General features: G+C 32.4%; 4 protein-coding genes across 8 annotated transcripts; 1 reads left to right on the plus strand and 3 right to left on the minus strand.

Moving 5' to 3' along the window:
• Nucleotides 1-1,776: 1,776 nt before the first annotated feature.
• Nucleotides 1,777-4,561, plus strand: LOC113847136. Of its 3 annotated transcripts, XM_027476026.1 has the most exons (5): nucleotides 1,777-2,111; nucleotides 2,312-2,467; nucleotides 2,886-2,981; nucleotides 3,151-3,271; nucleotides 4,150-4,561. In XM_027476026.1, exons 1-5 carry the CDS (start codon nucleotides 1,854-1,856, stop codon nucleotides 4,311-4,313), a joined length of 795 nt encoding a protein of 264 aa, XP_027331827.1. In that variant the 5' UTR covers nucleotides 1,777-1,853; the 3' UTR covers nucleotides 4,314-4,561. The 3 variants fall into 3 exon arrangements, with proteins under 3 accessions (XP_027331827.1, XP_027331828.1, XP_027331829.1); XM_027476027.1 differs by lacking the exon at nucleotides 2,886-2,981 and having other exon boundaries at nucleotides 4,150-4,523; XM_027476028.1 differs by lacking the exon at nucleotides 2,312-2,467 and having other exon boundaries at nucleotides 4,150-4,523.
• Nucleotides 4,562-5,262: 701 nt separating this feature from the next.
• LOC113846974 (GPI mannosyltransferase 3) lies at nucleotides 5,263-8,215 on the minus strand. Its single transcript, XM_027475776.1, has 9 exons — nucleotides 7,919-8,215; nucleotides 7,715-7,832; nucleotides 7,475-7,579; nucleotides 7,072-7,355; nucleotides 6,605-6,886; nucleotides 6,304-6,505; nucleotides 5,935-6,086; nucleotides 5,683-5,845; nucleotides 5,263-5,592 (listed from the first exon to the last, which is right to left on the minus strand). The coding sequence occupies exons 1-9, from the start codon at nucleotides 8,140-8,142 to the stop codon at nucleotides 5,512-5,514; spliced, it is 1,611 nt and encodes a 536-aa protein (XP_027331577.1). The 5' UTR covers nucleotides 8,143-8,215; the 3' UTR covers nucleotides 5,263-5,511.
• Nucleotides 8,216-9,883: 1,668 nt separating this feature from the next.
• On the minus strand, nucleotides 9,884-12,311 carry LOC113846976 (VAN3-binding protein). The gene is made up of 8 exons (XM_027475777.1): nucleotides 12,126-12,311; nucleotides 11,841-11,912; nucleotides 11,679-11,747; nucleotides 11,234-11,591; nucleotides 10,722-10,889; nucleotides 10,552-10,601; nucleotides 10,198-10,246; nucleotides 9,884-10,095 (listed from the first exon to the last, which is right to left on the minus strand). The coding sequence occupies exons 1-8, from the start codon at nucleotides 12,309-12,311 to the stop codon at nucleotides 9,884-9,886; spliced, it is 1,164 nt and encodes a 387-aa protein (XP_027331578.1).
• An 8,005-nt stretch (nucleotides 12,312-20,316) lies between these two features.
• LOC113847586 (transcription factor IBH1-like 1) lies at nucleotides 20,317-21,942 on the minus strand. 3 transcript variants are annotated; one of them, XR_003501781.1, is made up of 4 exons: nucleotides 21,792-21,942; nucleotides 21,060-21,605; nucleotides 20,669-20,907; nucleotides 20,322-20,467 (listed from the first exon to the last, which is right to left on the minus strand). XR_003501781.1 is itself a non-coding variant. In XM_027476780.1 (3 exons), the coding sequence occupies exons 2-3, from the start codon at nucleotides 21,602-21,604 to the stop codon at nucleotides 20,898-20,900; spliced, it is 555 nt and encodes a 184-aa protein (XP_027332581.1). In that variant the 5' UTR covers nucleotide 21,605; nucleotides 21,792-21,942; the 3' UTR covers nucleotides 20,317-20,897. The 3 variants fall into 3 exon arrangements, 2 of the variants coding, with proteins under 2 accessions (XP_027332581.1, XP_027332582.1); XM_027476780.1 differs by having other exon boundaries at nucleotides 20,317-20,907; XM_027476781.1 differs by having other exon boundaries at nucleotides 20,318-20,907; nucleotides 21,102-21,605.
• Between the last annotated feature and the right edge of the window lie 2,644 nt (nucleotides 21,943-24,586).

Below are 24,586 nucleotides of genomic sequence, written 5' to 3' on the forward strand. Positions count from 1 at the left end.
CAATACCAATAAACAAATAAATGCTTTTATTTGTGTCATTTATTTTTCTCCAAAATCTTGCTATTCACCGCTATGGTTGCGTAAGGGTAAGCAAATGGCATCTTATCAGTTTTTGTGTTTATGCTGCGGGTAGGGAACTGAAACCAATTTAAAGTATCTCTTCGAAAACGGGTGGATGTTCAACCGTTTTATTTATTGTCTGTTCGTCGATAACCCGAGGAATCAATTCACAATTGACAAATTCATTGATGATAGAAAACATTACGATGGATATTGATTGCTTTTCTTGCCTTATTGGTGGTATAATAATGCGTGCATTGAACTGATTGTAGTAAACGATGATGCTTTTGGCTAATGGCTATGTTCGCCACTCTTTGCCATATTCGCAAGGGACGTTTGACTAGTTGATTGATATTGGAATTCAAGTTTTTTTTTTTTGTCGTATTGCATGAAAATACTTCAATTGCAAAGTGTATATATGAATATTTATAAAATTAAAACCCACCACTGTCAACTTTTACCATCACTTGCAAGGTGTACAAGTCTCTCATGATCATTTTACGTTGCCGATATTTACTTCGTAAAAAATTATATATATATATATATATATATATATATATATATATATATATATTGCAGAGTGTGTAAACCATAGACAATGATACGCATGAAGTGTCCTCATGTGTGTGCATAAATATGACAGTGTATCTACACCACTAATTTGATCTAGACACGGGACCAAAAAACAATAATTCGTGTGCATTATGTTATTTAATTAATGATTGGTCATGAATAATAATATTTCAACAATTGATTGACTTAATACCTAACATATTTATGGGAAGAGTCTGTCTTGAAAAAAATAAAAAAACATGAACTTTTACGAAAGAAGTAAATTTGGAAGCCTGCTTTCTCAAATTTTAATCAACACAAAAACAAAATAAAAAAATCAGTTATCTTTTAGTAAATAATTAAATTAGCCCTAACTGGATGTCATATTAGTCTTTAAAATATAAAAATTGTAATAGCAAATTGAAATAAAATATATTCAGTGTATTTTAGCTGATCTTAAGGTGGTAGCTAGGTTGTTGAAGCTACCAGAATATATGCTTCGGCTTTGCGATTCGATTCCCACGTCATTTCCCCTCCCCTAAGAACAAGATAGAGAATGTTTTTACCAAATAAACCCATAAAAAACGATTTTTAAAGCAGTACATGATTTTTGTTTTTTGGATTCCAGAGCAATACTTGAATCATGATCGCTGCCTCACTCACCACGTTCTATTTTTATCTATAGAGAAACTGTATTGTATTGATACAATTTTTTTATACAAAAACTTGTACGATAAAGGGCAAAAAGAAGAAGACAGAGTATAAGATAAAACTGATGTGACAGAGAGAAACAAATAATAATAATGATATATAAAAATAGTATAAATTTATTGTACGAGTAAGTCATCTCATGTGTTCATATATTTTTTTATGCTAACAAAATTATCATCAATACACTCAATATAATTTTCAATGTATTTGTATCATGCTTTTAAATAAAATATTTTATTTATTAAATTGAAATGTTTATTTTTTTGTCCGAAGTGTTATTATTCACGCTGAGTCTTCTAACGGATTTTTTTGTCAAAATGCTGACTTTCATATTATACCAAGAAAGAGCCCTTACAAAAAGGAATTAATAATTGGGCTTGTCATAAATTATCCGAAAAAAAGGTAGAAGCAATAATATATTTTGAGAGGGCCTGGGCCGCAAAAACCGGAACAACCAAAGCAGAGGAAAGCAGAGAGAGAGAGAGAGAGAGAGAGAGAGAGAGAGAGAGGAAACTAAGGATAATACAAAAATGACACTTATTTCTTCGCTTTGTTCTTCTCCTCCGATCACTTCCTCGTCGTCGTTTCCATTCTCCACCAATTCCTATGCTTTCTCCAACCTCAGATCCCAAATCCATTCTTCTCCTTCCACCAACATTTTCACCCAAAAAATCGACACCACTCTCCTCACCATCGCCGAGTCCTTCTACGACGATGAACTCTGGGCCGCTGCCTCTCTCCGCGTTCGTTCCTTCCACCAATTCCGACCCGACACCTTCGGAGTTCAAGTCAGTTTCCATTTTTTCTCTCGTCCCATTTTTTTTTTCTAAAAAATATTTTTTTTAAAATCTGAAATCTAGCTTCAAGCTTCGTTTTTTGGTTGCCAATTCGCACATGGGTATGCTTGAATTGTTATAAAAGAGTGAGCTTTTTACAAAGTAACGTAAGAAGGTGCATTCCCTATTTCGTGTTTGTCAAGTTCTATTAGGATCATACGAGGTACTTAGCGGAGCGTGAGTTCGAAGCACTTCAGGAGCGTGTTTCGGGGAAAAGAATGGGCTTTAGAAGAGTCTCTTGCATAAATGCTTCACTTCCTTTGTCCCATATAGCCACCCTATCTCATGATTTATGCTCTTCATGTAAGGTTTGTTTATTCCTCCATTTATTCATTGCAAGTTGGAATGCATCATGCAGCATCCTTTTTATTCATTTGCTAACCTTTCTTATGTCAATTCATCAGTAAATGATTTAATGTTAATGCTTTTCATGTCCCTACAATGGACTATGAGTATGTTTGGCGATAAAGATGTCTCTTGTCTAATCATCATTGTCTCTTTCTACCCAGAAATAATCACATTTGCAGTTTTTTTTTTTATTTATGTATTTGTTTTTAGATGGATAGATTTGTCATACAGACCCTTCTAGTTGTTCTAAAATTGCAGATCGATTCAATCAAATAAATTGTCACTTATGATGACTTTATTCTATTTTTGTTTGCGTACATTTGTTTATTGGTGTTCTGTTTCTCAGGAAAGTTAATTGTAATTTAATTAAAATTGTAGTTTTCTGCCAATGGTGAAGACCGGATTGTAGTTGGCACTCTTGATCTTAATCAGTGCTTGAGCCTTCCTGATGAAATTGTTGGAATGAAACCAGAGGTATTTTTGGTCTCTACTAGATTTCCAAATCTGTATGCCTGTGTTTATGTGTTAGATTGGTTCAGGTAACTAGGCTTTGATTTTTGACATGAAAATTGATAACTCTTCTCTCTGGTACTAATTTGTACAACGCTGCCTCTGTATAATTGTTTAAATGTTTCAATGTTAGGTCGTTGGAACTGATATCACAAGGGCATACCTAAGTAATGTATGTGTTGCTAAAGAGTTGCACAGAAATGGGTTGGGTTATGCTCTTCTTGAAAAGTCAAAGTTAGTTGCTCATGATTGGGGTAAGAAACAAGATAGCACATAACCGCTACATGGAATTGCTGTTATCATTTTCTCTGCTTTGAAAAATGGAGAAATTGCATTTGTACAGCAAAAGAAGAGATAGGAAGAGAAAAGAGAAAAATGTGGGATAAGATAATTGATCTGATGAAGAAAGAGGGAAAAATAGTATCTAAAAAAATGTATGAATAATTTAATGTTTAAACTTTAAATACGATTATGTGCATTGCATGTCTTGATGTTTATCTTTTCTTTGATGGGTTAAGATCATAAATGATCTAAGCAGGCACGGTAATTCATTCAACTACTTGTAATGTCTATTAATCTGATTCCATATGATGTTGATCCTGCATATGAGGATGGGATCCAAATTGGTCAAGAATGATAAGATTCTTCCTATTAAAATGTTTCCAAAATTTGTTTCTTTGGGTAGAAAACTCTTGTCCAGAAGTGGCTGCAATCTAAGTTTTGGTTATGCTTGGCTCAGTGCAGGGGGATTGATGTAAAAATTCTTATCTGGGGGTTCATTAAACTCAACTTGAAACCCAAACACGACTTTCTTCACTTCCCCTTCATTGATCTATCTTTGTTGATGACATGTTTTTATTTTTTGTTATTTATATATAATAACATAATGAAAACCAATTATGATTTCTGTTGTTTTTTAATTTGTGTTGCGTGAAATATTCATATCCTTGATGGGGTCCGTGTAGATTCCCTGTAAAGCACTCTACCGTTTTTCATGTTCTATTAGTCTTCGTTATTTCATTCTTATATTTCTCGTTCGAGTCTATGAACTAGGGGACACTGATATTTCTAGATGACAATTCAGATTGGACTTCCCCTAGACCAAAAGTGACTAGTTCTTTTTTCTTTTCAGGCATAACAGATTTGTACGTCCATGTTGCTGTTGACAATGAACCAGCAAAGAAATTGTATACAAAGAGTGGGTTTGTCTATGAAACTGATGAACCTGCGTGGCAAGCCAGGTTTCTAGATCGACCCCGAAGACTTCTCCTATGGACAGGGCTTCCAAGCACCTAATGTGACAGTGCTGTCTTGTGTTGATATGGTTTTCTGCCTATCCTTGTTTGAATTATTTTCAGAATATTCCTACATTGCCTCATATTAGTTCTTTTTCCTTTTATTCCTAAGCCCAAGTGTAAAGTGTTTTGCCATTTTAGCAAATTCCCTGACCAGGTTCCACTTTTGATGACATGGAATGGCTTCCCTTTATTATTTTGTCAAACGATTAAACAAGCAAAAATGATCATGTCTTTTCCGTTATGCGGAATACAAAGATGCTGTAAAACATATAACGGAACTCGCACTCGTCGATAATCATATTCCTACGTTATTCAAAGTTGAACCAACATTTGGCGGGGCATATGACAAGGACATACTAACAATAACAATAGTATCTTCTAAGTTCCCACCCTAACGCGTATTAATAATAACTTTGGAATAAGCTAGGCATTTTAACATACATTTCGTCGTCCTTTATCCTTTTAAAATTCAAGATCACCATGATTATTAGTAACGAAATTTTTACGATAAATTGACACGAGTGTATGATTAGTGTTCTAATATTACATACTTCTAATAGTCTTGCCATTGTGTATACGGCTAGACTATAAATTATACGATTCTAAATAAAAAAGATATCGGTTGAATGTCATAAGCTTTATTTTAGATGAATTTTATTTTACAAAATTTAATTAAAAGTGAGTTTGAATAAAGTAAAATATGTTTTAAAACTTGATTTGAAGGCAAGTTTATAATGAAACTTAATATAAAATTCTCAGCTCAATGTAAAAATTAAAATGTTTACTTCCACTTAGAACTCGATTTCAGTAACAAAAGCGAGCTTAGTTTGAGGCAACTGAACATTATGCGCCTGTTGTAGATTTTCATCAAATTATTTTCAATTGTTGAACATGATTGTTGTGTTCAAATTGATTTTAACAAATTTTACAGTGAAATATTGCTATGGAGGAAAATATTGATTTTGGTTGTTATCCAAATAGGTCATCTTTCTAAGAGAAAATCCACATATCTCTAAAAATATATTGGAAGGGCATTTACAAACTATCTACTGCAAAATTTCCTGGTAAGCAAAAAACGAAATACATAAACAGACAACACATTCATTTCAGAGACATCAAATTGAAGCAGCAATGCGGAGAAATGATACACTGAACTGTCACGGTGCCAAATTTTGTTGCAGATCAGATGAATATTGCTATCTAATTCTAACGTATACAACAATTGAAGCTTGAAGATCACGATCTACCTTGAAGTGAGAATTAAAAAATCTTTTTTCCTGTTGTTGAAATCCTAATGTTAGAAAAATGAAGAGAAATTTCCAATATTAAGAAGAACAACCTCAGAAAATTGAAACAGTAATAATTACCTCTCTATAATCAAATGAAATTAAAAAGTTCCTCAATTTTTTTTCCTCTGAATCAAATAAAACAATGTGGCTGGGCAGAGACCAATTTTTCGCATATTCAGACACAAAAGGAACAGGGTCCATCAAGAAACGATCAGACTCATCTGGAACTCCTTTCTCTTCACTGCTGAACATGATGCATTTACGTGAATTATAAACTGATTTTAGTTCCGTTTAAGATTAGAAGCTTTTGCAGAATTACAAATTCCAAACCTTGGCGTGCAGTCCAGAAATTGCATTGGCAGGCTATGATGCAGCATGGAATAGTAGGGAGTGGCATGGCAAGGAGTTAGGAATAAGATGCTTTTCACCTTCCCATGAAGAGCTTCTCTAGCAAGGTGGTTCATGATATCTTCAGGTCCTCTCTGTTGAGAAATTAAAAAATATATTAAATATTTCCTTTTAGGTTTTACATAAGATTTTTTTCACTGACATAAGAAATAAGCACGTCAAATTGAAATATAAAACAGTAACCAGAAAAATTAACGATCTTGTCCAGCAAAAACATATATCCTAAATTGCAAGAGAATATTAACAGAAAGGCTCATCAACATCGAGTAAGGGAGGGAGATAGAGCAAGACCTGATGAACCAAACTCATATACAAAGCCATTGGAATGTTGGTAACAAGCAAAAATAAGATAGCGACTATCATCTTGGGAGGACATCTAGTATCCTTTTTTGAAGATGTTTTTCCTTTATACTCTGCAGAACCAGGATCTTCTATCATAGCCAAAGAATAACCAGAGAACATCAGAGCTATGGGAAGAACTGGCAAGACAAATCTGTACCTCACAATAATTATTATCATAAATCAAGTCAAACCAATAGGCCAGGCACATCTTAACATGCATAAGTAAATTTTTCAAATTGAAGTAGAGTACCTGAATTCCTTGTGACCTAATAAACTGTAGAAACCCAAAACCCATGCAAGAAGGCCAGAATACTTCCATTGTTTGGAATAACTGATACCAGCTATACAAAACGGTAAGTGTGAGAAGATCATGACTGGAAATCCCTGAGTGAAGTACCAGTGCCACTTGTGAGTTCCATAATAGTCTCCACCCGAGGAAAGAAAATTGAATTTTAAAAAATTAAGTGGTACTAGAATCCATGTGCCATACATGAAACAATCCAATAAGGAGGCAAGTCCAAGCACCAGGATCCTGATAGAGTGAGCCCAAGTGTTAATAAAACATGGTCTTTAGGGAGAAGAAAACAGAAAAAGAAAAATCATACATGATGATATATGATTATATAAACATAAAATTCAAAAAACAAACGCAACCCCTGCCTCCAAAACCCATTTACACAATTAAAACTACAGTTTGTAAACAGTCCCAAAACATACCCAATAGGAGCCACCTCCAAAAATATGAACTTCAATTTGTCACGTGATTCTAAAAGCTCAAGCAGGCCAACATACAGCCACGTAATCGCACTTGTTGGTCGAATAGCACAAGCTATTGCCGCTAAAACTAAACCCAACTTCCTAGAAACAAAGGAACGTTCGCCAGAGGATCTCATGCAGGGCCAGAAATACAGAGCCACTAACGTAAGAACAGCCTCCAAGCTATTCGATAGCGTACGAGAAAAACAATAAAACATAAACCAATTTGTCAACTGCGAAAAGAGCTGAGACAGAGTTAAAGTTTTCATACACAGAGCGGGAGAATGCAAAACACCATGAACTTCAACCAATGAAACAAACTCATTACATAGCAAAAAAAAATTAAACAAAAATAATAGGATACAGCCCATTTTGCAACACAGTCACCAAAGAGAACCGCAGAGAGCTTGTACAAGTACAAATCGCCAACCGCAGAGAACACAGATTGCAGTAGCCGCGGAGCCCTCATCTAATAAACAGAAAATATAATTAAAAGAATCACATTGTAAGAAAATAAAAAGTAACACATCCTAACATGGGAAATGAAGCAGAACACACTGACACTTTAATTAAACTGTTACATTTATATACTTAAAATATTTACCATAATGTAAGGGGTATCAAGATGCAATGAGGCGAGAACCCTATAAAGCGGAACGAAGATCATGGGATGCAAGTAGCTTCGGATACCATGTTTCCACTCCCACGTTAAATGACCGTACCTGCCAGATCAGCGCTTACGTGGCATCGATGATGAAACTAAAGAGGGTTTCAGCTGAAAATGAGAGAGAAATGAATGGAAGGGTACCCAAACGCGATTCGATGCGCAACCTCCGGACCCTGCCAGTGTTCGTCAGGGTTGAAATAGCTCTGCACCAAAAGAGAATTCAACATTCGGAATGCCAAGCACAAAGCCAGGACTAGTTTCTGGGAACAACGGAATGGCGAGTGCTCCGAATCTGATTTCGAAAAAATTGGAGCTCGGGAATTGTGTTTATGTGCATCAGAATCATTGGTGCGCCGTCGTCTCATTCTTTGTGAATGTGATTTGTGTTTCTCACTTCCTTTTCTCAGAAGATAGCAAAAATTAGTGACTTGCGGGTTCTTCTTCTGTGCTACGAACCAAGAAGAAAGTGAAATGCCCGTGGATTCGGGTATTAAACCGTATCTTTATCGATCTGACCCGATCCATATTCTGTTGCAGTTATGGGCTGAACATGAGGCCCGTTTTGTGGTCTAACATATTCGACTCACTTCGACTTTTTTTTTTTCACAGAAAAATGCATAAAATCCTCAAATTTATAAAAGAATACTTCAAAACACTTTGTATTTATTAATTCAATAAGTGCAAACAAACTAGTAAATATTTCGAAATACAAGGAGATGCTGAGTGCAATTGAGGTTGACGTGTTTGTTTTTTTAGTATAATACTTTTATTCAAATTATTTAGGTGTCGTGTGATTTTAATTTTACGCTGACGCTAAAGGTGAAATGGATAACTATTATAAAAGAAAATATTATCGTTTTCAACAACTATATTTGAATTGTCTCTATTCATAAAAAGTTACAATAATTGCATTTATTTTAAATTTTTGTCAATATTTTAGCTAATTAGCTATGCGTTCCGATGTTAAAACTATGACTCTAAAATAAATTGAATTTTTGGTTAATAAGGTGAGAAGGAAGCCTAAGATGGTGCTCAGAAAATCGAAGATAAAAAAATGAACTTGAACAAAACCAGAGGTCTAAGTGAAAGTCTTTTCTTTTTTTGGGCCGGGGATTTCTTCTGTCCTAGTCCCAAATCCTAAGACATTAATTATGGCAAGTGTAATGGGTTTCTTTTATTTCATATTTATGTTAATAATGGACTTTTTCTTCATTCAGAATTAAAAACAGTGCCAAATATGTTGGTCTGAACCTGTAAAACAACAGGCAAAATTTAACCAGGGAATTATGTAGGAGATTTAACGAACTTTGTGCATTCAATTAATTATCACTTATATATTTACAGATTCTTAATATTTATACATGCATGTACATAGTTGATGGTTGTATTAAGAAATTCTAATATTAAATTTATTATAAAGATTATATAAAATTATCACGCCTTGCATTCATGCAATTCATGTAAGCCACTAAATAGTAAAACAAAATCAGAACAAGTGAATTTCATTGAGGTACGAGAGTTACCCAAGAAAAGTTCTAGAGTCTAGGTTTCTCTGATTTTTCTGTTACATGGTGGACTACAACAATCTGTTACATGGTGGACCACACGATTGTTGTAGCTTACCTTTTTGTCTACCAAAAAAAAGTGAAAAGGAAGCTCATCTTGTTTATGTCTCAATTACAGAGCTTTAGATAACAGCATTCATTCAGGTAAAAGAAAGATCAAGCCCACAAAGATAGCACCAGTTGGCCGGTTGGTCTTGTCCCTGGAAAAGGTGCCATGAGAACATGATTGTTTTACACAAAGCAGTGCTACTAATTCTTAATATTATAATCAAAATCATAAACCAAACTATAACAATTTGAACCATTGGGCATTCTCTTGGTGCTCATTATATAAATAGTTCATTAAGCAGGTTCTTGATTTGATGTAGCATAGTTCACTATCCTAGTAACATGTCATATGTACAAATTATTTTCTTTCGCTGGAAGACAGATCACAGATACTTTGAATTTAGTAGTAAGGGCGATATTATGTAATAGTTACAAATATATAAGGTACAAAGGTACAAACGGATACAGAAGGTAGTGCTGATTAACATCAATTTCAGTAAAATTGCAGCTCATATTTAGCAAAAGAAGCTGAAATCCTCAGCATATGATTGATGGTTGTGGCCCATGTCTTGTAACGACGAAAATCATCTGCCATGTCTAGCTTGAAAGTGCCTCCTCTTGTCGTTAAAACAATCAGATAACATGTATCAGCATCCTCAGCTTCTGAACCTTTATACAGCTCCGCATGCAGATTCAGTACAATACCTGTAGGCAGTGCTATAAGTCTTTGTGCATTTTAATCTAAGTTTGAATAAAGATAAAGAAAAGAAGAAAAAAACATGATTGGAAAAACAAAAAAGCACATACCCTCCCTCTTGCTTTTGAATAGATTATGTTTCCTCATCATAAGTACAACCTGTAATTTAAGAGTGGGGATCATTGCACCAGTCAGAGAGACAGAAGTATAGCTACACCAATAGTGCTATAATAAATCAAAATGCCTAAGATAATCTTTAGTTCAATTACTCGATATAAAATTCAAAGGGTAAGGTTCCAACTACGCAAGTCTCAATAATTGAGTTAACTTGATCAGATGATTAGAGTATATTTTATTATTAAGTGTATTATTATTAACTGAGTCAGTCCATAGTTCCAGTCCATAGTTCCATTGAACCCAAATAGAAGTAGATATACATAAAAACTACCCATGATCCTTATTACCTTGGCTTCACTGTTTAGGATCACAGACACTGATCTTGGCATGTACTTCCCTGTTTAGATATAATTGAAGTATAAATTAGAAAGTCATAATGATGATTAATGTTAAATAGCTAGAAGTTAAGAATTATGCCACTGCAAGGCAAGTTTTTTTTTTTTCATTATTAATTTACCTTCTGGTGTTTCCACATATAACTCAGCTCCCTGTGCAAGAATGGATCTGCCTTTTTCAAAGTCAAAGTCTAAATCATTGTTGTCTTCAATGGGCAAGATGGGGACTCCCCCATTCAATCTGTTATTGCATCCTGATCTCACTTTAAGTGTGGCTGCACCTTTTAGTGCTGCAGTTGGCCAACACAAAAGGAAGCGATGTTTCCATCAATACCCTCAATTACCTATTTCGTTTGTTGAGTGAAGTGGTACTTTATCTTACAAATTTCTTCATAGATATTAGAAAAGAAAAAGGAAATGGACCTAATAAAAAGTGCTTTTTATGTTGGGGAGGGACACGTCAAGATCCATCTAATTTCAATTGGGCCAGGAATTTTAACACTTTTGCCACCCCAAACAGGCAGATTCTTAGTTCCAAAATCTGTAGCCAAATCTTACATATGTACCCCCCAAAATAAATATATATATAAAAAAAAAGACTAAATAAAAGTATTTAAAAAGATGAGAAAATTACATGTTGCAGCTGCAGCAGTGAGAGTTAGGATATCACTTGTACTTGTGCCACTCATGGCTGAGCCAATTACACTGCTAAGTTGCTCTTTCTTTGCCCCCATTGCTTCAGCTACTTTTGCACACTGAGCAGCTACCAACGCAGCTGCAGAAGCTACTGCTGTATCTCTATCTTGGTTAGACTCATTTTTTGAATTTTCAGCAGCAATGGCAGCTAGAGCTGCTGCAACCCCTGCAACTGATACTGCTGCATGCACCTCTGCTCTTTGCAATCTTTGTTCTTCTTTCCTCTTCATCTTTATTTCCTTAAACCATTTCTTTATTGACACGCTTTTTAGTGGTATGATCTGCTTCCATGGCATCTTCATGTAACCACAACAAACTTACTAATGCCAAGTGAACTAATATACGTAATTGTAGAGAAAAAATTTAGAGAAAAGATCACACACCCATTTCTTTCTGAAACAGCTGTTGTAATTCAATTCAGGATGCATCGCTTGTTGCATCCATATCCATGACTGAAAAGGCATAAGATAAAAAGAAAAGATTACTAGCAATGAAGGGTGGTCTTTTAATATGGAATCAGTTGCTTCTGTGTTGTAATTTCTTACCTTTACATCATTAGACTTCCATGCTGGCAAAGACCTGAAATCTGCACTATCCATTCTAGCACTCTTTTCCATCTCATGCAAAGTTTCACAAATATTGAGCACAATTGAGTAGGTTGAAGAAATTGAATGTGGAATAAAAAATATTAGAGCGAGTAATGCTATATACTCCACTTAATCCTTCTAATATTTTATAAAGTATTATATAAATAATCTATATATATATATAATATCTTAAAAAATAAAGATATATGTTTCATATAGTTAAAGTAGCTTGGCTTGGCTCACCGTAGGATTAGCCTTGGGGCTACCAGGCTCTAATTGCTTCATAGAGTTATTATCAACTAGAACAATTGATCCATGTTGTGGCTCAGGCTGCAGAGCTTGCACGGCAAAGTTACACCATGCAAGTGAAAGGAAATCCATGGTCTCGGGATGTGCATCTGAAGGGGATAGATTAAAATCAGAAGCCATGCTAATGAGATCAATCTTCTGAGCACTAATTATCTTGGAAATGAATGGAACAGGATAATAATTTAGCTCCACTGTCTCAAATATGAATATATGTAGGCAAGCATGCATGCATATTTATACATGCTAAATCACCATGATAAAAATATAATGATTTGTAAATCCCACTATTCCTCTCTCCAGAAAAGAAAAAGGAATTTCTTTTGAACATACAGTATATTATACTCAAAATCAATACCCCCATTAAACAGGACATGACACCGCGACAATAGGATTGATACCACATCTTAACGAGTTTATGGATCTTTTTACTTAAATGCTCGTCACTTATTCTTAATGGTCATAACAAATTCTAAGATTAGTTACAATCTCAATTGTTAATTTTCTAATCAACGATTATTAATGCATTTTATTTTTAAAATACACTTATCTTACTTTAAAAGAATTAAATTACATAACAGGACATAACAAAAGTGGACAGAAAGAAAGTGGCATTATATGCTTCATTGTCACTGATCATATTGATGCATTATACGAAATTTTGAATCAGAAGCAAGGCAAGAGAGATAACGTGGAGATATTTTAGAGCACAATTTGCTAAAGTCCAATTACTAATATCTCGTTATGTTTCTAGGGAACGGGAAAATTGAGCCGATGGAATAATAGTATATTACAGATGGAAAGTGGCGTTACATTTGGTATAATTGTACATGTCTAAATGTGAAGTTACTGATGTGGAAATTAAGGGACCCTCGTGATATTGAAAGTGCTAATTTGCTAACAGATTTTGATTGTAAGAAACAAGCCCTCAAGATTCGAATGAGAGATAACACATGCTAGCCATAATGGAACATTGTGGGATTAGTATGAAGACCCAAGAGGCCGCTTTCTTTTGGGCATCTTTAATGGAAAGCCATAAACTTAAGGCTAAGCATAAATCATTTTTAGATGATATAATAATGAAAGGCTAATTGCCAGAGGACCAGAGCTTTCCACAGGGCCACCACATGAGCAAAACAGGCTAGAAAAAGTAGGAGGCATCATAACCAAGCATGCTCGTGGGCCAGTCTTGATGGAAAGTAACTAGACATGTATGATTGACATGAATGAAGAGCAACTAACTAGTATCATTATGATTAAGCATTTTTCTTTAGAAGAATGAAACCTTTCATTAGTATACTTGTTAATTAATAACGATGAAGATTAGCTTTTCGTCAACTTTAAAAGAGCATGTAAAGCTAATCAAGTAGGCTACGGCATTAGGCATAATTGCATATTCTATAATATGATCAATGGAAATGATCTTTCATTTAAGTAAACACATGTGGGGATTTGCTTGGAGGCGTGCTCATTACGTTCATGTGACAAGCAAACACTTCATACGTTACTGATGCTAAGATTGTTTCTAAATCGTTGGTCGTAATCTACACCAAACACCGTCTAGGATCAATGTATTCGTACTTTTTATTATTAAAAATTTGGCACGGATTTAAAATGATGACACACAGAATTTTAGATTTAAAACGATTTGTTCTGCATTGCTACCCAAATCCAAACCCTTAACCTTGCCACTTAAACCTTAAGTGATGAGGCTAACAGGTTACATGCAAGATCACATTTTGAGTATGAAGACAATTCAAAGAAAAAGAAAAAGAAACTTTGCAAACCACTTCCTCAACCTAAAAAGAGAGACCTTAGATTTACTCCATATATATATACATATTTAGAATTCTCTTATCTCGTTCTAAAAGATATTATTTTATAATGATTTAATTGTTTATGTTTCTAACATAACTTAATATAAGTGGAATAAACGATTAATATTACTAATTTTTTTTATATAAAAAATTATTTGAAAATTTACACAAACAGAGTCCTACTTCTTGAATCCGCTGCAACTCAAAGATTTCAAATCTTATGTTAACCTTCTTCCTTAGATGAAGTAAATCACTTTTAATAACAACATATCCTAATGCAATTTAGGGATATCTTGTTTTACGCAATAAGCCAACTAATTTTATTGTTCTTAGACAATTACTGTGCCGGATAAAGGAGAGACAAACGTAAGTGTTAGGTACACAATTCAATCCCTAAAACTTTTTACACAAAGTCCTGCTTTGTTTGAGTATTGATTACCTTCGATTATTAACTCTTCCCTGATTTCACTACCAACACCATAGAAGTTTCCAGCAACCCACATGCAGAGTTTCAAGTTACCAGTTCGATAATTGAATAAGGTTAATATTTGACTAAGTTAGGGTCATATTATTAGAACAACTATTTTAAACACTTACATTATATGTTTATACTTCATTATAATTATTTCTAATTTTTTGGGTAGACACATACGGTGTCCCTACGACATCCACTTTCCTGGATTTTAATCTAGCACCAATTCTGATTAACCTATGCAGAGAAAACGAAGAATTAGATTTTTTTTTCATGTACAGATAAATTTATTTTCAATGCTTCAAGAAATATTAAAATTACACTGGTAAATGAGCCTGAAATTTGGTCATCACAAACTCACCCTTCTTGGAATTTCACTGTTTGAACATCTAGAAATAAGAATTTGAATAGGTATATTAGATCGGTGTGGAGACACAAGATCCAAAATTCAAGTTTAAGTTTCTAACAATAATTTCTGAAAAGGTGTAAATTAAAGGCTTGAATTATAAATCTTACGTTTCCACACAATATAACGAACTAAGCTAAAATTAGCTTTTGGCATATCTGTGGAGCATGAAGATTTTTTTTATTGCTAATTACTAGTATTCTCAATTTCAGAGAGAGAGAGTACTTAAAAGAATGTTACTAATTAAGTGATGTGTAGTGTTAGAAAATATACAGAAATAAAGACTTCCCCAAATAAAATAGGCCCCTCATCTTATTATTCTTTATTTCTCCCTCCCCCTCTCCATTAGTGATTATCTTATTTATTTTATTAGTTAACTTTTCTTATTTTACTAATTTTAATTAAATACATATCTTGCATTACATAATACTATATGATCGAATTTGGAATAAGAAAAAGCCATCAAAGTATTGATAGATTAGATTTATTTTTAGAAATAAATATCTCTCTCTCGTCAAAACTACTACTTTTTTTTTTTTTGTCGACTACTCTGTTTTTTTAACCCATCAACACTACTCTTATGCAGATATATACAGAAGAGCCCTGTGGACTGAACTGTTTGGGTGGTTATTATATTGGGCTTAGTGGCAGCATATATCAACTATAAGAATAGTGATACGTTTGGTTCAGATTTTAATTACTAAATAACTCTTTTTCTTCTTTTTTTTTGTTTTTAGTAAATAAGTTTTTTCTTAAGAAGTCAAAATTTTATTTTTATTTATTTAATTTAATTTTAAAATTAATTTACCTTTAAAATAGTTATCAAATCTGAACCGCAAAAATTATTAAATAAATTTATAAATAAGAACTTATTAGATAAGAAATACAATATATAATTAATGCTTACGTAAATGAATTATAGATTCTATTTTTAAAAATCATGAACATTTTTATTAGATTTTCTTTTTTAGACTACAAGTTAAATTGTAACACCCCATTGTTCGTTAATTTAGAAAGTATATGAATTCGTTTGGTTGAGAAAACTTGATCTTACGTATAAACCTATTAGTGCTTACTGGTTGGCCGAAAATGAGCTAGAATGAAGATTGCATTATGATTTGGAATGTCTCTCCTTCAGAATTTCACACTACGATTGTTTTAGTTTATTGTAGGAGTTAGTTGATGTTACTGTGTTCTCTTTGCTGTACTGTAGAAAATGGTATTTATGTGCTTATTTAGTTTTTATCATCATTATTTTCTCTCGTCTCTTACACATAAAAAAATTAAGTGGATGAGTAACACTACGTGTTTTCCTTACTTTTTTCTCCCACCCACATCCCGTACAAAGTTAAGCTCAAATTGAATAACTTTCTACGTAATTACTCATAAGAGAAAATTAATATAAAATATCAATAACAAATTTATAACTTAAAAAAATTATATTTGAAAGTTAAATATATTTTAAATAAATAAAAATCAATTTTAACTTATAAAATAAATTTAATTAATTTTATTATTTTTATAAATACTTTTTAAGAAGTTTATCTAAAAGCAGAACTTATCTCTAAAAGCATGTTGTAGTTATTAGCCAATAGATGCTTTAAATAAATTGTTGTCAAAATTTTAATTTTATTCTCTTTACATTTTTTAAAAGTAAGGAATAGAATATAATTAACATAAGAAAAGGAAATATTTTCATTATTGAAATGTATATGTAAGACAAAAATAAATAGGTAAAAAGATGGACCATATTGTTGTCAAACACAAAACATGAATTTCACATGTATACATAATTTATTTTCTATTGAAGTTGTTTTTTTTTTTTTACATCACACACTTATATGAATTAATAATCTTTTCAAGATGTTCTACATTGCTAACTAGTGTAAGTAAAGTATGTTTTATTTTGTATGTTTAACTTTATGTCTCAGCTATAGTTCCATATTAACGAGGTGTTTGAAAAAAATTATGAACTTAATTTGTAATTTTGGTGATTTCTAAAAATTATTTAAATTTTTTATGTAATTTATCAATATATTTTTAAAAAAATATTTCAATAAACTTATAATTAAGTTTATATTATAAATCCTTATTATATATATTAAAAATACTTATAAAAATAAATTATAAGTTAATCTTCTCAACTCATTTCAATAAGTCATTTTATAATATTTATAAAAATAAATTTTTAATTTATTTCAATAAAATTTATAATTAAATTTGTGATATAAATTATTTGTATGATATAAATATAAAAAAATAAATATTTAATTAATCTGTTATCCAAACATATTATAAAAATGTATAAAATAAGTGTTTAAATAAAATAACTATTTAAATAAAATAACTATTCAAATACATCTTAAATATACAAGTTAGGCTACGTTTATAAACCGCTTTACCGTATTGTTATTTCATTATAAATAACAGCGTTTCGTTTCGTACGGTAAACGGTATGTCTTATAATTATTTAATTTCGTTATTGGGTTCTGTTCTTTGGTCAACATTTCGTTATACGGTGAAATTCAGTTAACTGTAAAACTTAAAAATGAGGGGAGAGGGCCCTGTTTCTGAAAACACTACATCTCTTGGGCTCAAATTGGGCCATTCAACTCTCCGTGTCACGCTTTAAAGAGTCAATTTCCGCACTTTAGGTCGAAGTTGACACGTCGTGGGCTACTCAAATAGGCTTGCAGCACTGCAATCAAACCTATCCTAACCAATCCCAAAAAAATACAACCCCATATGAAATACCAAAAACCGTGTTTTTTAATTATTGAAATAATAAAATTTTAATTATCTACCAATCACAACCTCAAATCCACCAACCCCTTCCGTAATTCACCCGATCACAAATTTTTCAAATACCACCGTTTGGTGCTTTGGACACTGTAGACGAGATAGATACCACGATACATGATAGTTTGTGTTTATTTGATTGGGGCGTATCAGAAAGGGAAGTAAACATGAACAACTAAAATAACTACGCTATCATTATTATTGGTTACTAATGGATCACAAATAGCTGTCAAGCAACAATAATTGGTTTGAGAGAAGAGAGTTAAGTCAAGAGGTTTGGCTAGTTCATCCCATCCCATCAACTGATTATAAGTAACGGTCATTTTTTGTGCTAATTAGACAATTTTTTGCACTTTTTAAACGAAAGTTTTTTATTTAAATAAAAATATATGAATAGTCTAAATGCAGATCTAAAAATAGCTCAAATGCAGATTATAATTATCGCACAAAATCTGGATCCATAAGCAACACACTACTGTTCTATCCTTACAAATGAAAATTACACTATGTTCATATTTTAATATTTCATATATATCGAATCAAAATATACTAATTCTATGAACAGGAAAATATACTAATTCTTTCTATAGATTAAATCAAAATATTCATTTTTTATTTTTTTTATTTTGTTTTTTTAAGATAATATAGATTATTCTTAGCCTTTCCTTTTGATTTCAATTTTATATATTTACTTTACATTTTAATATTTATCTGAACTAATTATTAATTATGCAACTTTAAATATTTTTAATAAAAAACAAATATGCAATAGACGAAATTGTTAGCGAGTCGTAATACAAGAGAAAATAATTATTGAAGAGACTGCATAGTTAATTTATGATGTAAAGTCCGAAGAAAACGTGGATAATACAATTATAATTGAGAGAAACAGGTGCGGTGGTGAGATAATTCATATTTTTGTAAGATATAATTTAATGCATATTGCTAATCGAAAAGAATTGACTACTTGTCCAAATTTTTATGGAAATATATAATGGGTTTTTAGTTATTCGTTGACAAAGATTGATTTAAGACATTACCAAACGAACGTCATCCTACTCGAACAATTTTAATTCGTATTCTCAAATATTACCGATAAATTATGTGTTTTTTCTAGAATTAAAACTGAATAAATTTTTTAAAAAGACTAAAATAAAAAGTGGTGATATTTTTAGAGACAAATTACTTAATTAAGTATATTTATTTTTTAAATCTTCAAAAAAAATTTATCTACAATTTCAATATTTCAAATTATCCTTGCATCTTTGGTGACCTATTATATCTTACGTAATTATCAATTACGAGAATAACGTAATAATCATTCATGAAAAGAAAACTGAAATAAACGGGGTTCAAAAATAGTATATTAATGTACAACATTTAATAATAAAAAAATTAACCTGCAACATTTTTCAATCCTTTTCTGAAGTGCAGTATATAAGGCTACCCTCACCTGACGTTCATTAGGAGATTGTAATTTCGTACTCCATAGAATAAAAATAATAATCTGTTTGTCTTTTTAAAGATAATTAGAAGCAGATTAACCCATAAAAGCACTATGTAATTATACGCGGCATGCCGAATAATCACCTTATCTTTACAGGAAAACTTTGATTCTTTTTTTTTTCATAAGAATACGATTCACTTATTATCGCATATAACCCTTCTTGTTAATTTGTATGTGTAAAAACCTCGCAAAACTTTAATTAGTATAGTTTCAAACTATGACAGGATGTATATGCTTTTCATGCATCCAGCTCCAAAAGGTCATTATGGTTAACAACACGTTTTCATGGTTACTAATTAATTAATGTGATGACATTTTCATAGCTAATTAATGGCATTGTCGTGTAACAGCTAATGTGAGGGACAGACTTCTTATTGCACTAAAAAAAAGAATTTGGGAGGGTTTCTCCCAGTTCTTCATTATTTTTTTCACAAGTAAAATTTTATTCATCAGAATATAGGTACTCTAAGCGCCATTGTTTATATTCCTAGTTGTTTACATAACTCATCGATAATTTTTATATAAGAGGTAAGGCCTCTATACCGAAAGAATATTGCGAGTTGAAAAGATTTATTTGGGTTCTAAAAATAATGCAAGAAACTTCATTTTTACTAACCAATCCTCATGTAATTATTTTGCAAGCATTAATACAAAGTATACACATTAGACCTATATTATATTTTATATTGAATATATAAAATCTAGAAAGACAAAGTCCTCGACCATGCGTAATAGATTAGTTAGAGATATTTCTTCCTCTAATTAAGGTGACAAAGATGAATGCAATTAGCTCAAAACATACACAATGCACATTAGGTAGTTAAAATTACAGCAATTCATTTGTGAAAGATAAACTCTAGTCATAATATATATGCTGCTTTGCCAGGTGTTTGATAGGGTTATTGTGAATTGATATTCATGTTTTTTATGGAAAAATGATGGTTATACTATATCTTCAATTTTAGCAGCTGTTAGTGTGTGTGCATATATGAGATTTAATAGTCTAAATACATGTTAACATAACACGTGTGAGGCTGCATATCTATCCAGAAATACCCCCCACTCCCCCAAGGCAAGAAAAAAAAAACTTAGGCTCTTCCTGGTCATAATGGTAAAGAGCCGTGCAATTTGGTCTTTCGTTTGTTAAATATGTGCACGTCAAAACAATTTTTTCTCATAAACCTCAATAGTGCAAAATATGAATAACGTTTCTTCACCAAAATCAACTATAGAAACCTTGAATTACCTACGCAGAGTTGCCTCTCTTTCTCTTTTCCCCTGATCATTGAGTGTATATACACGAGTAACGAGTTAATTTTAATTTAGTGTTATGATATATGTGTAACAATCGAGGCGTAACCACACATATAAACAACCGGCATATATAGCATATATAGATTAATTAGCAAACTTGTTGGATTTGATGTTTATTGTCAAACATGGATCAATTTGGCTGACATGAGTTATCAATTTCCTCACTTCGGTTCGATGACAAACACCGACTCATGTAATCGATGATAAAAGAAAAAGAAAAATAGACGAATCAAAGATAAACACGCAAATATACATCATATGTGAATGAAACTTATTAATATACCTTCCGATCGAGCAGCGTGATGAAAATAAAAACTTAATTTGATTGACTTACATATATGTTTACCTCTGTACATGGCCTTAACGTATAAATGGGAGTGCCTCTTTTTCTCCATCACTTGTAGCTTTTGCAAAGAGAAAGTGTGAAGAGGGGAAATTTAAAAAACAAGAAAAGAAATATTTCAAACACAATATAAATATATAATAATAGTAATAAAGAAGCTAATAATTAAACGCTATGGATTGGTCATATTCATAATTCTATAGAGATATTTACGATGGATTCATAATCCGCTCCGAGGCAGCAGTGACAGCACATCTCATTACTTCAACTTGAGCTCGCAATGATTGCATATAATCTAGGGTTTCTTTAATCAAAGACAAATCGTCCATGAATTCTCCTCCTGGTATCAGACTCTTGAGCCTCCGTGTTCTCTTCTGGACCAGCTTCTTGGCAATGAAACTCGCCATCACTCTGTCCTTTGGTCTGTGAACTGAACGGTTTCTTCTCAAGATGTTTCTGTTTTTGATCCTTCTGTTGGTGAAGCTTTTTCTTACCCTCTGCCAGTGTTGTTGTTGTGATAAGCCTATCATGTGTTCCGCGAGGACCTTGTTGTTGTCATCTCTTGAAGCATTGGCAATAAGGGCCCTGCTCCAGCGAGTGCTTTTGTTTCTGGTGGAAGCCATGGCTAAATCTGCAGACAGCTTTATGGCTTTCTTTCTCTCCAAAAGGTTCATGCTTTTCTTCTGAGAGCAATATTTTCTCAGACCCCATATCCATTTCTTCAGGAATTCTTGCTTCAGTGAGCTGATACTTCGCATTCTGTAAAACAAGATTAATTGGAATTCAGAATATGTTGTAGTGCAAGTGTCAGCAAAATAGGGTGATGTATATGCCAGCTAGCTAGCTAGCTAGGGCTTTCTATAGCTAGAGAAGTTTAAATTTAATTTAATTTAATTTAATTATATGCAATATAACTAGAAAAAAAAATGATGAATTAAGGCGTACCTTGACGGAAATTCTTGTGACAGAGGGAGTAGCAGATGAAGAAAGAAAAATGAAGGGTAAGTTTTGATGAGTGACGTCGCAGTGTTACAGATCCAAGCAAAGTAGTATATGATGAGGATCAGAGAGAGAGAGAGAGAGAGAAAGGATTGAGAAGAGGAAGAATGAGCAGGGAAAGAATTTATGTGCTCGAAGGATGAGGGTGGTGGGCCTTCGAGAGAAAGACACAGCACATGCTGGCACATGGAGTCCCTGGCCCACTACCCAAACCATAGAGAATAATGTTGCATTATAAAGAAAACAATGTATTTAGATTAGTGGTAAAGAAGAATAAAGGTGACCTTAATGTAATGCAAACCTAACATCGGTATCTTTGTTTTGAATACAAACAAAACTCACTAAATACGTTTCGCTTAGAAACAATGTGCCTATGGCCCGCGAGTGGAACTCCGTGAGAGCAAGATTGTACCATATCATCACTATTAATTATTTTTAATTAATGATTATAACTTTATATTTTATCTTTCAAAGTGTACCCCCTATTTTAGGGAAATCAAATTATGAATTTAATAGGATGCTTTGTATTTTAGTTGATTAATTTTTTCCTTAAATTTCAGATTTTCTATTTATTTTCATTTAAACTAAAACTAATATTAATTTAATTCTGAAAACCATATTTACATGGTTTCATTTTTAATGTGTTGTGTTTTAACATGCTCAAAATATATCAACATTCTTTTTTATTGCACCACTAAGTTTAATGGAAATTCAATTTAGTCAATTAGACTGTGGAATACTTTCTTTATGCAATAATTAATCAAGCAAATATATCTATCTAACATGCTAACATGCTTTAATCATGACGCGTTACATAGATTAGATTATATAAATGATGCAAGATTTACATGATTATATTTTTTATTTTGGTTTAAAATGCTCAAAACTTATCAACGTTACTAATAGGGAGTTGACTTATGTGGTCAGCCTTTGCCTTTTGTAAAGTCAGGGCTTGAGTTCGATTCTAATTAAGGTAATCTATTAGTAGGAAATATGTAATTTCATGTATAAATCCTTATTGAAAGTGGTGATCTTCACTGACTTTACATGAGGTTGAACCTTCCGATAATATAAAGTTTTGCAAAATTCGATTATGTTAATGCATTAATTATCGTGGTGAATATTATTAACTAACGTGATTTAATCATAACATTAATCAGGATTGAAGAATAATTATGCGCGTATGCTGTACTGCATCATGCATTTTGAAATCGACACATTTGTTATGTAATTTTACCATTGTCACGTATTTTTCTTAAGTATTTGGCGTGAACTCCATTTCGCGCTATATAGCACTATTCTGTCTTTAAAAGCAATTTGCTTAAAATGTGGATGGACCAATCTTGGTGTACCAAACTACAACATTTAAATGATACATTTTTTAAGTTTTTATTCTACTTACTCATTTCATAAATAATAGAGAAAGCGAAGCATTTGCTTTATTTCCCTACCCTCGCATGGATAGATATAATATAGCACCGTCGTTATGCATAGCTTGTTTGATAGGTACAATGAATAGTCATTTTTAGAAAGTTTGTATATTGTTTATAATAACGTTAATAGTTCCAAGATATAGAACCGTTTCATTGGTACGTACTCAGGTAAATAGGAAAAAGAAAATCTATGATTTCTTGTTGATTTGATTTGATAGATAGCAATAAAAGAACAACAGCACAGCCTTAGGAGTTGGCATGAAATGCGCATTTTTCATTTGGGATTGGTTGACATGCAAACTAATGTTTGGCTACCATACAATTCTCATGCATGTGGCATGTTCTCAAATCATAATTAAAAACGATCTCATGTGCCGTTATTTTTATTAATTATTATGCTATAAAACGAGCAACCAAGGGGGGAAAAGGTAAAATAAGCTTTCCTCACAGTAATTTGATTTGCTATGTTTCTGGAATGTTGGAGTTGGAATGTGGTAAATATGCTTTTATAGGTTATCCAGTCAAGGTTTCCAGCATTCTGTATTTGAGTGAGCCTACAAAAGTCTACATCAATTAACCTTTATTTTTCTTTTTTTTTTTCTCGTGCCCTTTAAAGTAAAAAAGAATTATTAAAAAAATATCCATATAGACCCAGTAGTAATCGATACTATTTTATATATGTGATTGTATTAAAAATTGATCGACAGAGATTGTTTGATTGAGACCAATAAATTTAACTCCAACCGCACATATGTTTACCCATATTGATCACAATTCTATTATTTAAACTATTAAAATGTAACACAACACATGATATCGTATATTATTATTATTATCTATTGTTTAATACATATGTCTTAAAAATACCTTCTAAACATAAAAAAAAAATGGTTAGAAGTATCTACTCCTAGCTTAATGATACATAATTCAGTAGGAGAGAGTATAGTATGCAATTGAGTAGAAAGACATAATAAGCAATCAAATCAAATGCGTGTGTGTATGTATAAAATGATTTAGATACAGAATGGAGAGAGTTATAGCTAGGGTTGGGGTTGAGCGTGTGAGGGCACACGCAGCTATAGTTAGGAGAAACAGAAGAGGCACAGAAAAGAAAATTGGCAGGATCCGGAAAACATGCTGATACGAGTGCGTCAGGTCCCACAGGAATTCGAATTCCCGGGCACTTGGGATTTGGCATTGCCTTAAGAAAAAGAGCACATTGCAATCCCCACATGCTCACCACATGGGCCTTTCAAAAGTATGCTACCTCTTCTTTCTATTCTCTTCTCTCTTTTTTTCTCTGTCCCT

This window comes from Abrus precatorius, unplaced genomic scaffold (assembly GCF_003935025.1).
Source record: "Abrus precatorius isolate BTA unplaced genomic scaffold, Abrus_2018 Scaffold8, whole genome shotgun sequence".
In the NCBI taxonomy this organism is placed as follows: Eukaryota; Viridiplantae; Streptophyta; class Magnoliopsida; order Fabales; family Fabaceae; genus Abrus; species Abrus precatorius.

Coding starts and splice junctions, on each gene's coding strand:
- LOC113847586 (XM_027476780.1), bottom strand. CDS start 21,604: ATGCGAAGTATCAGCTCACTGAAGCAAGAATTCCTGAAGAAATGGATA.
- LOC113846976 (XM_027475777.1), bottom strand. CDS start 12,311: ATGGCTTCTGATTTTAATCTATCCCCTTCAGATGCACATCCCGAGACC. Junction 10,602..10,721: donor ATATGTGGAAACACCAGAAG/GTAAATTAATAA, acceptor ATATCTAAACAG/GGAAGTACATGCCAAGATCA. Junction 10,247..10,551: donor TCCTAAACAGTGAAGCCAAG/GTAATAAGGATC, acceptor CTTAAATTACAG/GTTGTACTTATGATGAGGAA.
- LOC113847136 (XM_027476026.1), top strand. CDS start 1,854: ATGACACTTATTTCTTCGCTTTGTTCTTCTCCTCCGATCACTTCCTCG. Junction 2,982..3,150: donor TTGTTGGAATGAAACCAGAG/GTATTTTTGGTC, acceptor TTTCAATGTTAG/GTCGTTGGAACTGATATCAC. Junction 3,272..4,149: donor GTTAGTTGCTCATGATTGGG/GTAAGAAACAAG, acceptor TTTTCTTTTCAG/GCATAACAGATTTGTACGTC.
- LOC113846974 (XM_027475776.1), bottom strand. CDS start 8,142: ATGAGACGACGGCGCACCAATGATTCTGATGCACATAAACACAATTCC. Junction 7,580..7,714: donor TTGATACCCCTTACATTATG/GTAAATATTTTA, acceptor TCTGTTTATTAG/ATGAGGGCTCCGCGGCTACT. Junction 5,846..5,934: donor TTTCTGGACTGCACGCCAAG/GTTTGGAATTTG, acceptor CATGTTCAGCAG/TGAAGAGAAAGGAGTTCCAG.